The sequence below is a fragment of the Enhydra lutris genome, unplaced genomic scaffold (genome assembly GCF_002288905.1).
Source record: "Enhydra lutris kenyoni isolate GAN:26980312 unplaced genomic scaffold, ASM228890v2 scaffoldscaffold10, whole genome shotgun sequence".
NCBI classification, from domain to species: Eukaryota; Metazoa; Chordata; class Mammalia; order Carnivora; family Mustelidae; genus Enhydra; species Enhydra lutris.
Window position 1 is genome coordinate 5481602 of NW_019154094.1, and position 16776 is coordinate 5498377.

The 16776-nt window shown below is 47.9% G+C and overlaps 1 protein-coding gene across 1 annotated transcript; it reads right to left on the reverse strand.

The window, feature by feature from the left end:
* Positions 1 to 7150: 7150 nt before the first annotated feature.
* On the reverse strand, positions 7151 to 14954 carry LOC111143762 (protease, serine 45). The gene is made up of 6 exons (XM_022497606.1): positions 14855 to 14954; positions 12901 to 12927; positions 9154 to 9301; positions 8750 to 9015; positions 7699 to 7862; positions 7151 to 7384 (listed from the first exon to the last, which is right to left on the reverse strand). Exons 1-6 carry the CDS (start codon positions 14952 to 14954, stop codon positions 7151 to 7153), a joined length of 939 nt encoding a protein of 312 aa, XP_022353314.1.
* Positions 14955 to 16776: the final 1822 nt, after the last annotated feature.

Sequence of the window (16776 nt, forward strand, 5' to 3'; positions counted from 1 at the left end):
CTCCTGGGCTCAGCCTTGACCTTGATGGTGCTCCTGTGTGCCTAGTCCTGAGCCCACTACAGCACCTGTAGACCCCGGTGCCCAGTCCAGTCTCCAGGAAACCCTTCTGAGGGCACCCTGCAGGTGTGGGAACTGAGGCACTGGAAGGGGACGATGGCTAGTTCCTACTGGGGGTGCCTGAGCCGGAACTGGAGGTTCCCTTTATCCCCACAACCTTGGCTCCTGGGTAGAGGGAGGCCAGGTGTTCTGGGCCTGGGAACATGACTTTTGAAAGGAAGAAGCTTACAGGCCTGGGTCTTCATGAGCCAGCAGAAGAAATGCCTTCTTGGGGAGCCCTCCCCAGCACCTCACTGAGGTCCCCAAGAAGGCATTTCTTCTGCTGGCTCATGAAGACCCAGGCCTGTAAGCTTCTTCCTCTCCGAAAGTCACGTTCCCCCCAGGGACCCCATGTTCTTCACACTATCCATTAGGACAGCTCCCTCCTGCCCCTCCTCGCCAGGGTTGCCGAGGATGCAGGGTAACCAGGTTGCTGGCAAGCTGCTGGGGTATGGACCGGGCCAGCATGGTGGGGAACTATGGGATCATTTAGTAAGGCAGAGTGTGTGCCTGTCCCACAACCTGTACGCACCCTCCCACTTGTGTGCCCTAGACACGGTCATGCACAGATGCACAGGAAGATTCTAAGGATGGTTCACACCAGTACTGCTGGTTAGAGCCCTAACTGAAGCTAACCAAGGCAGGGGGGAGGCTCAGAATGCTTGCCAACAGTGAGTGGCCTGCTCCACGTAGCGACGTGGTCAATGTCATAACGTGCCATGGAGTGAAAGAAGCCGGACACGGAAAGGTACGTACTGTGTGAAATTCAAAAACAGGCAAAACAAACTATGTCTAGAGATCCATGGCAGAAAACCAAGGAAATGATTCTCCCTACAAGTGCATTTCCTCTAGGGGGAAACAGTGAGAAAGAGGGAGAGAGAAAAGAGGGGAGGGAAAGGGAGGGGAAGAGAGGAAAAAATCCAGAGAAGAAAAACCCTATCTACTCTCCTGCCTTCGTGGAAAATAATACTCTGGGGGAGGGGGTTAATCAATGAAACAAAATAAGAAAATTCAACAAAAAAACAAGCATATCCACCATCACCACTGATGTGAATACAAAAACCCTTTACTTTTAAAAGTCAAAGATTCTTGTATTGGGTAAAAGAAAAGTCCATTCACATGCTACTTATCAGAGAGCCACCTAAAACAAAGTGACATGAAGCGTAAAAGTAAAAAGAGAGGTAAAAATATATAATTATATGCAAGTGAAAATAGACGTGGCAGTGTTGCTAGCTAGAGATGTGATTCAGGACAAAAGCTTTACACAGAAAAGGCTATTTCATGTTGGGAAAAGATAAAAATTTGAATGACTACATAACATCATAAAGTTCTCTCCATTGATCACATAACATCGATCCCATAAAGCAAAGTCAATCAGTGATCTGTGAGAAACCGAAACACCTCCCTTTAGGGGACAGCCGTCTCCAACTATCTTAGGGGGAATGGAACAGGTATAAAAATGAAGCACCCACTAGACTACTAACAGGACCACAATAACTGCCCTAAAACCTGAACAGTTTGGGCCACACTTTTGTACCACGACACAATGACTCAAGGATTTAATAACAAAACAGTGAATGCCTTAGCTGAAATTTTTAAAAATAAACTTTGTTAACTTATTTTGATGAAATAACATTCTATAAACTCTTCAGAAAATATTAATAATTAGAGCAATGCACTAAAAATTTACTGGGTGTGTTCAAAGCAAATCTATAACCTTAGGGATATTCGTTATTGAATAACAAAGAAAGCAAATGAATTAAAAGCTCAAATCAGGAAACTGTAAAAGATATAAAATAAAGCCAAGTTGGGCACCTGGGCAGCTCAGTCTGTTAAGCCTCTGCCTTGGGCTTGGGTCATGATCTTGGGGTCCTGGGATCGAGCCCCATCATCGGGCTCCTGGCTCAGAGGGGAGCCTGCTTCTCCCTCTCCCTCTCTGCCTCTCCCCCGTTCCTGTTCACCTTTTCTCTCTCTCAAATAAATAATTTTTTAAATAAAAAAATTAAAAAATAAAACCAAGGAAAATCTTTTGGAAACGTGTACAAAATATAAAATTATACCCTAATCAATTAGGACAGCAGAATTACGAATGAACTCTATGATCTGGATCTTTGAAAAAACAAATAATATCAATTGGGACAAAGACAAATTTTATACTGCTAGGGTATAACCCACCAAAATTGTGTAGTATGCATGTACTTTGCACTCTTACCAAAATAGCTTTGATACATAAAGTAAGAATTGCTAGAACTACAAGAAGTCTTAATTCTCATGGTAAGCCTCTCAGAAATCAATGGGTTATATAGACATAAAATATTTGAAGTGTTGAACGGATTTGAATAATACAGTCAACAAACCTGGTTCAATCAGTTATGGCTAGAACTCTGCTTCAAACCACACAATGTTTTCATTTCAAACACACATGAAACATTCACTAAAACTGAGCAGATACTAGGCCTAAATAAAACATCAATAACTTGAAAAACATAAAAATAATTAAATTCACACTGTGATATAATTTTTAATGGGGGAAAAAGGAAGTCCCCATCCTCCCCAAATAACACCCATCTATGGAACTCTTGGGTTAAATAAGAAATACACATGAAATTAGAAACAATACAGAAATGAATGATAATGAGGTCAGTACATATCAACCCGTGTGCCATATGGACAAAGGAAGACCCAGAGGAAATTTTATACAATTAAGTGAAAATATTGGAAGCCAAAGAAGTCTGTAATAACTGATTCAGTATACAACTCAAGTAGGTTAGAATTACTAAAACTAAAAGAGTTTTAGTGAAATGAACAAAAAATATTTGATTACAAAACCAAAAGTTAGTTTGTACCATTTAGGCGTCTCCAAAGAAGAGAACCTTCTACTCATATAGGCTTAAAATTTGTCCCCTCCCTTCAGTGGTGGCGGCTTCCTCCTGAGTTGGTCCCCTTGTTGAGAAATGGATGCCAACTGCACGGGGTGATGTACGAAAGTGTTGCATCACTGTATTGTACACCTGAAACTAATCTCACACTGTATGAGCACTAAGTAGAATTTATACAACAACGTTTAAAAAATGGTTGCTGACAGCCCACATTCTTCTGCTTTCTCACCCACATTCAGAGAAGAAGTGTGCATGTCTTTCCTCTAACCATACCTTCTGCTGGCTGGTAACCCAACTGGAGCCAGCTGGCCAGGGGACTGGACTAGGCTAATTTGATCAGACTCCTGGGAGCTGGGAGGGTGACAGCTTCACCCTGAAGAACATGAACAGCATGGCAGAGTGGGAGGGCTGCAGACCAGGACCCGGGGTAATATGCGGGAAGGATGGAAACCATAAAGCCAACCAATAAGGTACACCAGATGGATTTTTTTTTAAGATTCACTTATTTATTTGAGAGAGAGAGAGAGTGGCAGGGGGAGAAAGAACCTCAAGCAGACTCCCCACTGAGTGCAGACCCAACACTGGGCTTGATCCCACCACCCTGAGATCATGACCTGAGCTGAAATCACAAGTCAGACACTTAATCGACTGAGCCACCCAGGCGCCCTTACCAGATGGGTTGGGTTTTTTTTGAAACACCTATGAAATAGACAAAAATTTGGCAATTTTAGTCTTTAATAATTAAGAAAGGGGAATGAGTACGTATATAAATAATATTAGAAATGGGAAAGAGGCCGTGGGTTCAAATTTTATACATCAGGTTGAAATGTAAGAATGTAAGCTAACGTGAGTGATTTTATATACCAAATTAATGCAAAAACAGTGAGGAACCCACTAGGCCATTAACTATACAAGATTTTTAAAAAATAATCAAAGATTTATCCCTTACAAAAAACTATCAGGCCCAGTGAGTTTTCCCAACATTTTTTTAAATTTTATTAACATATAATGTATTGGGCGCCTGGGTGGCTCAGTGGTTAAAGCCTCTGCCTTCGGCTCGGGTCATGATCTCAGGGTCCTGGGATCGAGTCCCGCGTCGGGTTCTCTGCTCGGCAAGGAGCCTGCCTCCTCCTCCTCTCTCTCTCTGCCTGCCTCTTTGCCTACTTGTGATCTGTCTGTCAAATAAATTAAAAAAAAAAAAAAAAACATATAATGTATTATTTGTTTCAGGGGTACAGGTCTGTGATTCATCAGTCTTACGCAATTCACAGCACCACCATAGCACACACCCTCCCCAATGCCCATAACCCAGCCATCCCCTCCCCTCCCATCCCCCTCCCCTCCAGGGCCCAGTGAGTTTCCTGTGCACAATCTACAAAATCTCAGGAACTGATAATGTTGGCCTTATATAAACTGCTCTAGGGCATAGGAAAAATACTACAACGCTTCTCAACCTGTTTGAAGAGGCTAGCACAGCAATCACACCAAACTTGAACAATGGTGGAACAGAGAGGAAAAGTGGAGGCCCGCCATGTTTGGGGCAGAAATTCTAAACAAAATGCCAGCAAATGGAATCCACAATGTATTAAGGGATTTATCTAAGAAATCCACTGAGATCTAGCAATGAATTTCATTATGTGAACAAATTAAATAAGAAAAACCATATAATCATCTTAATAGTTCATTACTGCATCACCAGGGCCCAAATCTGCCTCGCACAGCAAAGGTTCCCAGTGAGCGTCTGAGAAGCACATGAAGGATGAGGTCAGGGTCAGCACATGAACCCCCACCATTATGGCCACTATTTCACACTTGTGTTAGAGGTCACAGGCAATGAGAAAACAAAAATAAATGGTAGGATTTTCAAAAAGGACAAGATGTAACTCTCACCATTTTAGGGAATTTGACTAGCCAAAAATAAGCCAAAAGAATCCACTGAGAAACTGATGAATTAAATAAGTCAGTTTTGCAAGATGAACAGGAATCAAGATCACTATGGGGTTTTTTTGTTGTTTTGTTTTGTGTTTTTTTTTAAGATTTTTTTCTTTATTTGGCAGAGAGAGAGAGATCACAAGTAGGCAAAAAGGCAGGCAGAAAGAGAGGGGGAAGCAAGCTCCCTGCCAAGCAGAGAGCCTGACTCGGGGCTCGATCCCAGGACCCTGAGATGATGACGTGAGCCAAAGGCAGAGGCTTAACCCACTGAGTCACCCAGGTGCCCCATGATCACTGTTTTTTTAAATCAGCAGCTTTAAAATACCTAACATATAAAATTAGAAAAAAATATAATGGGAGGAGATAATCATCCACAATGAATATAATCAAAATTTGTAAAATACTTAGAAATACATTCAGTATTTTTCCAGACATCCATGAATAGAAGAGCCGAATGAATGGAGACATATACCATACCCCTGTTAGGAATTCAACACTGTAAAAATTAATCTGCATATCTAATTTCAATTCAAATACCAATAGTATCTTTAATGAAAATTGACAACTGACTGTAAAGTTTCCATGGAAGATAAACTCTGTAAATTAGGCAATATTTTTTTTAAAGGAGAGCTTTCGCTACCACTTAACAAAATATGACATAAAGCTATTTGAAACAATACAGCACTAACCCAGGGACAAACAGATCAGTGGGAAAACAACAGAGGTTTCAAAAACATACACATGGATATATTAAGATTTCCTTAATATAAATGCAGATATTCAAATCAGCAGGAAAAAGACAGGTGCTACAAGAAATAGTATCAGTGGAATTGGCTCTCCAGTTGGAAATAAGAGTTGGATCCCCACCTCACACCACACAGAGTTACACATAATAAATTTATCAAGATGAAAAGAAATATGGGAAGACAGTTTTTATAACCTGGATATGGAGAAGAGCACATTTTACTAGGCACAAAACCCATAAGGAAAGTAAAGATTGACTGATTTGATTCCATAATAATTTTATTTTTTTTTTAAGTTTTATTTATTTGAGAAAGTGTGCCATGCACAAGCAGGGGAAGGTGCAGAGGGAGAGGGAGAAGCAGGTTTCCCCCTCAGGAGGAAGCCCCATGCGGGGCTCAATCCCAGGACCCCGGGATCATGACCTGACCCAAAGGCAGACACTGAGCCACCCAGATGCCCCTTGACTCCATGATAATTTTAAAGGTCTTTATGGAAAACTTCCATCATTCCATCCATTCCACATATTTCTAAAAGATAAGGGAATAGTTGTAAAATAATTGACAAAGGCTTAGTACTCAGGAAAGAAAAAAACTTTCGTTAAGAAAAAGAAAAGCAACCCAATCTTAAAAACAGGCAAAGCCTATGAATAGAGGATTCACTCGAGAAAAGGTGTATCTTTTCATCGATAAACACATGAAAAGGCACACTTCCAATCAGGAAAATACAGATGCATACAGCAATGATAGAACGTTCTAGCATTGGATGGGCATATTTTTAAAGACTGATAATATCCATCTTTAGCAAAAGGGGAAATGTTTCACTCTCCCATGCTGTAGGTATGACTGTAAACTGGCTCAGCTTTGGGGAGGAAGACTCTTTGAGTGTAGTCATCCAAAAGTACTAAAATTTGTGTGTCCTTTGATGACTGTCCTGCCCTCAGCCCACTCCTAGGGAGACAGCTGCAGAAATGGTTCAGAGTGTCCTCCCCCCACCCCACCACCCACATGCAGGACTGCCGCCAGGGGCGCAAGTCCGAAGCGGCCCAAAACCTGGTGCTGGTTACAAAACCCATGTCACAGCTGCCCAGAACATACACAATGACATCACATGATGACTAACTTTAGGTATTGATGGAGAAAGTTTGCCAACGTGTGTGATTTTTTTTTTTTAAATGTAGACTACTAACAATACATATAAGATCCCAGGGTCACCCACAAAAGAGAACAGAGCCAGCTCACCCTTGCACAAATTTAATCCCTACTCTCCTGGTCCCCCGTTCCAGAGCCCTTCGAGGCCACACTTTCCTTCTCCTGGAGTCACACAGGGCGTAGTCATCCTCTGCGTCTCTCCCCACTGGGATGCCGAGGCAGAGCCCCATCCCCAGGGGCCCCTCTTTCCCCACCTTGACTCTTGTTGAATAGAGACACATGACCTCGGTCTAACCTTGATCCGGACCCATAGGGCAGAGGCGATGCGGGAAAAAGAAGAGAGAGGGGAGGCTACGGACCCATCGGAGGCTGCAGCAGCAAGAGCAGGGGCAGGAGCCAGGCGGAGGCTGGGGGGCCTGAGAGAGCCTCACTGCCTATTTGCTTCCTGATCCATTTGCTGTATTTGGTGACGCGGGTGTACACGCCTGGGTTCTCCGCTTTGGCACAGGCCTTTTCCCAGGACAACACCCCAGCCAGAATCCATCTGCCCTCGACTTCGCAAGCCAGTGGGCCACCAGAATCCCCCTAGGTAAAGAGGGAGGAATAATGGAAGCTCTGGGAGCCAGGACCCTGGAGGACCCAGAATGCCCACCCCTCTGACTCCTCTTGGAAGATTCTTTCGCTCCCTGAGGATCTCACTACCTCCTTCAGCTCCCCCTTTGACTCCTCAGACCCATCCCAGAATATCAGGCAAATTCAAAGTCACAGGGGAAGGAATTGGGGAGCAGAGCGCTGCCTGGTGATGGTCGCAAAGCAAAGCCCTCCCTGGGAACGTCCCCCACCCCCACCCCGGGAGTCGCTCTGGATAGAAGAGCTGCGGGGACCTCCCAGCCACTCACAGAGCACAAGTTCTCTCCGTAATTGGTGGCACAGATCATGTCCCCCAGGACAAGGGGGACAAGGTGGGGGAGGAAGGACTTCTTGCGGTAAATCTGGTCACACTTCTTGTTGTCCATGATGAACACCTCAGCCTCCTGCAGCTCCGTGGTCAGTGTAGAGTTAGCTGTAGGGGAGCCCAGCGGGGTGAGAAAGTTCTCCTCACTCCACTCAGCCCTGGCCTCCTCCCAGGGTCCTGTCGCCTCCATTTTTGAGACTCAGCCAAGCCACACCCCTTCATGCCCTCATGCTCTCCTTCACCAGTATGTCTCCCTGCGGGGGAGTGGGGGGACCACGTCTGGCAAGCCCCTCACCCTCTCAGGCTCTCTTTCAGGATCCCTTTCTCTGGGAAGCTTTGGCTTCCAAACGAAGCAGGCCATAATCCAAGTTTCAATGCAACCACTGACGAACTGAGACCCCAGCCACGTCTGGCTTCTCTCTCCAACCTCTGAGTCTGGCACAGGTTGTGACCTCTGTCACCTGGTTACCCTCGCTCCCCCTTCAGGAATCTCAGATAGATGTGCCCCTGGCCAGACTCATCCCAGATTCCTCCCAGCTCGATCTCAAGATCACCTGACCAAGTCTTAGCCCCCTTTCCCCACCGGCCTGGGTCCCCGGCCACACTCAGTGACGAGCACCCTGCAGGTAAGGCACGTGTTCCCCACGCGAAGGGTTTGGTGGGACGCCCGTCAAATGAATGAGTGAGAGGACAAGTAAGTATAGGATTCCCAGACTCTGAGCTGCTGTAAGAGGCCAAAAGATCATGCCCAGCCCCGGCGCCACTAGACAGGAGTGAGGTGCCCACGGCAAGCATGATGGCCTTGGACGTGGAGACCTGGAGACGTGTTAGGACAAGGAGAGTCCTAAAACATGTCGAAAGAGCCAGGGCCCGGAGGTGACAGCCACAAGCTTCCTAAGAGGCACCGTGAAGGGGTCCGGCAGGCAAGACCCCAGCAGGAAGGCGGTGCCCCCCTCTGTGGTTCCGCACCCCCCACCCTGACCCACTGTGCTCACCTGAGAAGCGCTGTTTGACCTGGCCCCAGCCAGTCACCCAGCACTGGGTCCCCACCTTCAGGTTGTAGCTGGGCTCCGGGAGGCAGATGGGCTGCACGTACTTGCTGAAGGTGGCGGGGCTGTGAAGCTGGAGAAGGGCCATATCCCCCATGATGAAGGTCCGGCCCCAGAACTTGGGGTGCAGGATGATGTCCTTCACGGGGATCAAGGAAGCCTGCAGGGGCTTCAGCTTGGAGGTGCCAAGGATCACTGAGTACTCTTTGGTGCTACAGAAGACATACTGCCCTGGCTAGCCAGTCAGGTTCGCAAACAACACGACGCTCCTACCTCCACCAAGAACCCCCTCCCTTAGCAGAAGCCCCCCCTGATTTGCTCCAGGCCGTGGACACAGGGGCCACACTCACCCTTGGATGCAGTGAGCAGCAGTGACCACCCAGTTGAGTTCAATGAGGGCCCCTCCACATACGTGTTCACTCTCTAGCCGGAGGCTCACCTCCCAGGGCCAGTGGCGGGTCACGTCCAAATCCTTGGACCACCAGGGTCTGCCGCAAACTTCAGGAACGATGTGCCAGGGAGACACAGGGACCACATATTGGAGGATGAGAACAACGGAGACTAAGATGCCCCTCCCCCACCCCGGGACAATGTGCACAAAGCTGTAAACTCGGGGGCTTGTCCTCATTTCAAAGATGGGGAGGTAGGGTGAGAGAAGGACAGAGGCACTGTGCGAGACAGAAATGACAGTGACAGAGATACAAGGCTGTAAGACAGAGACATAAAGACATCACAGGTGAGAGAGAGAGATACCGAGACAACAGGGGATTCGAAGGGAACCCCAAAACAAGGGAAAAGCATAGAAGGAGTCCTGGCACAAGCCCTGCATTCTCTTGTGTCTAGCCTGAAACCCGAGGTCATGTTCCTGAAGGGCCACTGCTCGGAGCTGAGAAAAGTTCCAGGCTTCTGTGTCGGAAATCTTTACACAGGCCATTCAAGAAAGAGCCCCACCAGCGTGGAGCCCACGGAGGGTCCCCGCTCACAGCTTACAGTTTTTGTCTGCACCACGTTCCAACACAGGCAAGTGGTACGGCGGTATGAATGAGCACAGATGCTAAAGTTTCTAAATAGAGCATTACTCAACATTATATTTTGAAAAAATAACGCACCACGATCGTGTAGAGATTGTCTCAGGAGCGCAAGGGAGGTCCCGCACTAGAAAAGCCCTCCCTGAATTTGCCACATAAACAGTTCTTTTTCTCTAAAGAGAAGGATCATGTGCTCTTCTCAAAAAACACAGAAGACATTTGAAAAATTCGACATATATTTATGATTAAAAGCAAATCAGAAACAAAAATACCTCTTACTTTGGGAACAGAAAAGAAATCCTTAACTTTATGAAAGTTAGAGACCACAAACCTACAGCAAGCACCACTAACATTAAAGAAGAGGCAAAAAGATTCTATATGGTCAGAAGCCAAGAATAATGGTACTTTGCAGGAGGAGGGCTGGGGAAGTAATCAAGAGAGCATAAGGGAGCTATCGGGGGCTGGGAGAGTTCTACTTTCTCACCAAGACAGTGACTAACACAGGTGGGTTCACTGTGTGATCATTTCTTAGGCCGGACACTTCAAATCTGTGTACTGTTGTGCATGTATGTAAGACTTCAACAGCTTACCTTTTTTTTTTTTAAGTTTTATTTGTCAAACAGAGATCACAAGTTTGCAGAGAGGCAGGCAGAGAGAGAGGAGGAAGCAGGCTCCCCACTGAGCAGAGAGCCCAATGTGGGGCTCAATCTCAGGACCCTGGGATCATGATCTGAGCCCAAAGCAGACGCTTTAACTCACTGAGCCACCCAGGCGCCAACCCCAATGGCTTACTTTTTAAATCAGTTATGCTTCTTGACTCCAGCACAAAATAAGATATATTTTCAACAACAAAAATATCTTAAGTAACAAGAAATTAACATTAGGCCAGTTTATCATGGTGATACATTTAAAACTCTTAATAAAGAAAAATAAATAAATAAAACTCAATAAAGTACACGGAAAAGGAACAGCATAAATGGAGAGATGTCCCTTGCTTTTAAATAAACAACTAACCATTTCAGATGTACTTTTTCCCAAAACTAAACTATAAAGTCATTTTCCAAGTGAGAATTTTAGGGAGCTTTATAAACTTACTCTAGAATTCAAGTAGAAAAACAAAAGTCCACGAATAGCTCAGTCTCCAAAAAAGGAGAACATAAAGGAACGCTTGTCCTAGCAGGTTATCAAGACACACATCAAAGCCGTCACAACAAAAACGGTGTGGTATTGACAAGGACAAACCAATGAAGCCATGGAAAAGAACAGAGAGCCTGAGACTGTTCTGGGGACCCAGGATCTTAAGGTAGATAAAGGAGTCACCACCATCAGTGGGTGAAGGATGGATGCTGAGTAGATGGTGCTGGGGAAACTGACTCACAACAAAAGAATTAAGAAAAACAAAACCAGATTCCTCCCTAGCAGCACTTGGGAGACCTAAATAGGAAAGTGAAAGTCTAAAGCTAACAGTAGACCATATAGCACGGGGTGAGAAAGGGCTCCCTAAACAAAATCTCAAAACAAACCATAAAACATTAAATGGATTAATTTTATTACATCAAAACCAAGGTCTTGGGTTTTTTTTTTTTTAAAGATTTTATTTATTGATTTGACAGACAGAGATCACAAGTAGGCAGAGAGGCAGGCAGAGAGGGGGAAAGAAAGCAGGCTCCCTGCTGAGCAGAGAGCCCGACGAGGGACTCAATCCCAGGACCCTGGGATCATGACCTGAGCTGAAGGCAGAGGCTTTAACCCACTGAGCCACCCAGGCACCCCTTGGTTTTTGTTTTTACCCTAGGAATAAAGTTAACTGGCAGATGACAGATTGGGTGGCAATATTTATGATACTGAAAATCAATACAAGACTTTTACTAGGAATATACAAGCAACTCTAGGAAATCAATAAGAAAAAAAAAAAGAACAGATAATATGTGAAGGAGGACAAGCAATTTATTAGAAGAAATCCAAGAGGTCAAAAGCGTATTGAGACATGCTGAAACTCATTAGTAATGAGAAAAATGTCAATTAAATCAAGAATCCATTTTTTATCAGATTTTTTTAAAAAATTGGTAAAAAGATATAAAAGCTGCATCGTACCATGGTTGGTACGTCTGTAACAACATTATACCTTTACAGATGGCTGGTAGGAATACAGAGAGCTGGCCACATTAGATTATGGACAGAAGATAAAAGCACTGTATCAATGTACATTTTTTTTTAAAGATTTTAATTATTGATTTGACAGACAGAGATCACAAGTAGGCAGAGAGGCAGGCAGAGAGAGAGGAGAAGCAGGCTCCCTGCTGAGCAGGGAGCCCGCTGCGGGGCTTGATCCCAGGACCCTGAGCCGAAGGCAGAGGTTTAACCCACTGAGCCACCCAGGCGCCCCTCAATGTACATTTTTGAAGTTGAGAAGTGGCTGATATGTGATAAGTGAAGTTAATCAGTTGATATTGTGGTTATCTAAGGGAATAGTCTTAGAAAAAAACATGCCTAGGTATTTAGAGGTCAGAAGTCAGGCTGTAAGTTACCCTCAATTGACTCTGGGAAAATTTATGTATGTGTTTCTTGACCTATCTGTATTTTTGCAGTGTTTGGTAAGTTTAAAATTATTTCCAAATAGAAAAAAATTTTAATGGAACTGGTGAAAAAAGAAGGAAACAGAAAGAGATCTACGGTAGACACCATTTATGTAAGTTAAAAATACGTGCACACAAAACCACAATATGTATTTTGACAAGAACACACATAAGCAGAGACACACACTGAACATATAAGAAAGGTTGAAAGGAGGGAGAGGAGGGGCACGGACATAAGGAGGAATAACTAATTTAATCAGTCGAACAATTCATAACCAATTAGGGAGGACCTATGACAACGGAAGTCCATGAACCAGTGAGCAACCTAACCCACCATCCCTGACGTCTAAGGGAAAAGACTTCTTAGAAAGCAGGCCCTTCAGACTAAATTCCTGCTTCCTACAGACCCAGAAACACTACCTCTCTGACCCTCTTCAGAACACATCCTCCCAGGAGCTGAGGTTTTTCTGAAGCAGTGGCTCAGCCTACCCACCTGGTTTGGATGTGTTTTCTTTATAACCTGAAGGAGAAAGGGGGAACAAAGATGAAGCAAGAGATCATGAATTAGTTCATTCATTCATTCTCCAAATATTTCCTAACTTCCCACTCCATTCCCAGCCAAGACGCGGGGGGGGGGGGGGGGGGGGGGGGGGAGAAGACACACAGAGCGTATCAAACAGATAACACGCTGTCCAGCAGGGGAGATGGGAGTCAACAAAACCACCTGTGTGAAATCAATGCAAGGACAAAGCCACAGGTTTCAGGGGAGCCCAGAAGAAGTGGGGGACAAGGAGGCTCCTGAGAAGCAGGGTTTTGGGGTCAGGACTTAAAAATGAGAAGACGGTAAAAACAGAAAAGTGACAATGACATTCCTTGCAAAAGATACACCGTGATGCATGCCATGAGAATGAAGGACAAGGCCAAGGATGGCCAGAAATGATGCCACGGGAGAAGAGTTGGGGTCAACCACGAGGGGCCTCATAACCCAGGCAGAGAAGCAAAGAGACCCTCCGGGAGGAGGGAGGCCCGTAGAAGGGTGACATGTTCAGGCTTGGATTGTGACAAGGAAGTAGGAAGTTGAGGGGGACTGTAGGTGCTGAGATCCCTCTTCAGGACCCAGGCAAGAAAGGAGGTGGTCCAAATGAGGAAGTGGCCCTGAGACTAGACAGGGTGAGCTGGATGTGGGATGCAGGCAGATGGCTATGGGGTTCTGGGATGACCCCCAGCTTCTGCTTTTAGAGAGGAGTGCCTACAATCCAGCGCAGTAGAGAACAGGCTAAGAGAACCCAGTTTATAGGCAGCCGAGAGGCTCCACTTTGGACACCGGGAGCAGAGATGTTTCTAGGTCCTGCAGCAGGCAGGTGCACTCGCAGACACGTTGCACAGAGGGACTTGCTGCGCAGAGCGGGGCGGGGGGGGGACGGTGGAGAGAGAACCCAGACAGCGCTGCAGGGATGAACAGAGCACAGTGGCTGGGAAGCAGGTGGGGAGCCGCAGAGCTATCCTAAGACAGAGGAGAAGCGGGAGGCCTGACCTGAGAAGCCAGGGGACTAGAAAAACCGAAAACGGAGGAAGAGGTAGAAAGGTCGCAGCTGCGGCCAGGATGGGCCGACGATTATGGGAGAAGCAAGGAAGCCCTGGAAGGAAGCATGAAGGGGAAACGGCTACTCTGAGAAACCTGGCAGCGAGCGGGAAGGGACGGGGAGAAGCAACCATGGCAAAGAGGAAGAGGATGAAGATGAGCAAGAAGATGGCGGAGGGAGCACAGCGCGGGGAGAGCCCGCGGTCCGGAGCAGCGCGAGCGGGCTGACCTTGAACAGGAGGGGAGTCTCTGATTGCTAAAGAAATGGGGGAGGCTGGTGTCGAGCAGTGGGGTTCAGAGGGGCCCCTGGGGGCTGGAGGCTGTCAAGGGGGAGAGCGTCTTCAGGGTGAAAAAAGCAGCAGTGAGCTAGACGCCAAGGGGAACAGTGCGCTGGGGAGAAGCGGGAAGGTGGGATCCGGGTTTCAGAGAGGGGAGACCGCGTGTGGCCGGCCGCTCCGCGGCGCATGCGCAGTGGCCTGGGGCGGTGGGAGAAGGGGCAGCGGGCGGCCTGAGCCGGCCTGGAAGGGTGCCTCTGGCCTCAGCCACGATGCCCGCCAGCGTGGAGGCCGGAGGAAGTGGCTGCGCATCGGGAGAAGATACAGGGGTCCTCCGCACTGCTGGTGAAGTCTGAGGGGGGACGAGCAGAAGTCTGGCGACAAGGGGTGGGGGGAGGATGGCAGTGGGGGACAGGGGAGCATGGTGGGGGTGGGGGACAGAGTCCCAGGTGGCCAAAGAGCTAGCCACGTGCAGGGATCTGTGCTCAAGTGCGGGGATGGGGGGCAGAGGGGAGGGTGGGAGGAGTACGGGGAAGGTGGCCGACTGGCCGACGGAGGGACACAGGGCGGTGGAGGAGGCGCTGCCTCACCCGAGGTCAGCAGCGGCAGCAGCAGTAGGACGCAGCGGCTCAGGCCCCAGAGCCCCGAGGCTCCAGGCCCAGCGCTGTGGCTGAACGGCAAGGCGGCCATGAGGCCCGGGAGGTGCCACCTAACGGGACAGACACGGTGCCGCGAGCCCCGGCAGGTGATGGCGACCCTGCCGCGCGCAAGGGCACCTCCAGCACGTGATGGAGTTCTGGGCACACGACGGCCCCACTAGCCCGTGATGACGCCCCGGACTCCCCGCCCCCCCGCCCCCCGCACCCATGGGCACATCTTCTGCAACCCCACCCTCACCTCGTGCCTGTTCCCTGAAGATGGCATCGGAGCCCAGGATCCAGGATCGCCTCCAGGGTGGCCAAGCACCCCCCTGTTGCTTTAAGATGGGGACAGTGCCCCCAACCTCTGGACCTCTGAGGGCACCTTTGTCGCCCAGCCTCTGACCACACCCTTGGTCCCCTGGGATTGGTGCGTTGGAAAGGTTCACAAATTTTGTTGATCTGAGAATCTGAAAAGCACAAGAAAGGAACAGTAAGGCTGGGGAATCCAGGAAGATGTCTTTAGGAAAGTGGCATCTGAGCTGGATCTAAAACTAGAATATGGAGTCGTGGGGGAGTCCTGAGAAAGGAAAGGCATTCCTCCTCCTCTACAGACCACCAAGCGGATGGATGCACCTGAAAGAGATGGGGGCGGGGCAGATGACAGGCCTTGGGCCTTCGCAGAGCAACTTTGTAGGACGGGGTCTTTGCATCTGGTGGGTGTGGCAGAATTGGGAGAGGACCACCAAGAAGCAGAAGATTCCCGCTTCTTTTGTCTAGTGGGGAGGGAGGGTGTGTCCAGTTCTGGGGACCACATTCCCCTGCCTGGTATCTAAGGGAGTCCGCATAATGAGTCCCCACCGCAGACAGGTGAGTAGAAGTGATGTGTGCCACTTCCGTGTCAAGGTGGTCGGGAGGAGAATGCCTTCTTTGCTCATGTTCAGGCCGAGCACTGGTGCCCAGAGCGGCAGAACTGTCAGCTTGGAGCTGGTTAGAGATGCAGTTCTCAGGGCCCACCCCAGACCTACAGGACTGAAGACTCTGGCAGGGGACCAGTGATGTGTGTTTTACCAAGCCAGAAAGAGAGACGCTGGAACACAGAGCCAGAGAATGAGGGTAAAGATCCAGTGTCTAAAACAATAAATCTCACTTCCCTTCTCCCATTAGGAGCGCAGATGTCTGTTAACGAAGTGGGGGGCGCCTGGGTGGCTCAGTGCGTTAAGTGTCTGCCTTTGGCTCAGGTCATGATCCCAGGGTCCTGGCATCTGACTCCCTGCTTAGTGGGGAGTCTGCTTCTCCCTCTCCCTCTGCCCCTCCCCTGGCTTGTGTGCACTCTCTCTCTCTCTCAAATAAATAAAAATCTTTAAAAAAGAAAAGAAAAGAAAAAGTGGAAGGGTGGGCAGCAGCAGCAAGTGGAAGAAGCAGGAGAGAAGTGCCCTAAGTTCATTCTTGCTCCCTATTCTGGTCTCTTGTGATCCTCTTTTCAGAGCTGCAGAGGCTGTGAAATTAAGCCACAGAGGTCCAGGCAGACAGGAGTACAGAGACCAGGACCCAGCTAGCTAAAACCCCACAGAGGACTCCCATCTGAGCTGGTGGAGACAGGGCTTAATTACAACCATGAACAGATCGTTTTCTACGTGGGAAACTAGTTCTCTACAGAGTATGTCATAGGCAATGCCAGAACTTTCAGGAGTCCAGAACTTAGAGTGAACAGGAACATGCTCCAAACCATTCAGTTGACATCAAAGAACTCCACACTCCTTAATGCCTCCACATAGCTTGGGCTGAGCCTGGATGGGGCCACTAGGGACTGAGGAAGGGGGGCCCACCGCGGGATTGCCCCAGGCGGGTCTACGTGGCAGGATCTGAGCTGG

What these genes read in the sequence shown, in the direction of transcription:
- LOC111143762 (XM_022497606.1), bottom strand. Translation starts at nt 14,954, where the DNA reads ATGGCCGCCTTGCCGTTCAGCCACAGCGCTGGGCCTGGAGCCTCGGGG. An exon ending in GCTGCCGCTGCTGACCTCGG is followed by an intron (nt 12,928 to 14,854) that starts GTGAGGCAGCGC and finishes TTTCTCCTTCAG; the next exon opens with GTTATAAAGAAAACACATCC. An exon ending in ACGGAGAGAACTTGTGCTCT is followed by an intron (nt 7,385 to 7,698) that starts GTGAGTGGCTGG and finishes CTCTTTACCTAG; the next exon opens with GGGGATTCTGGTGGCCCACT.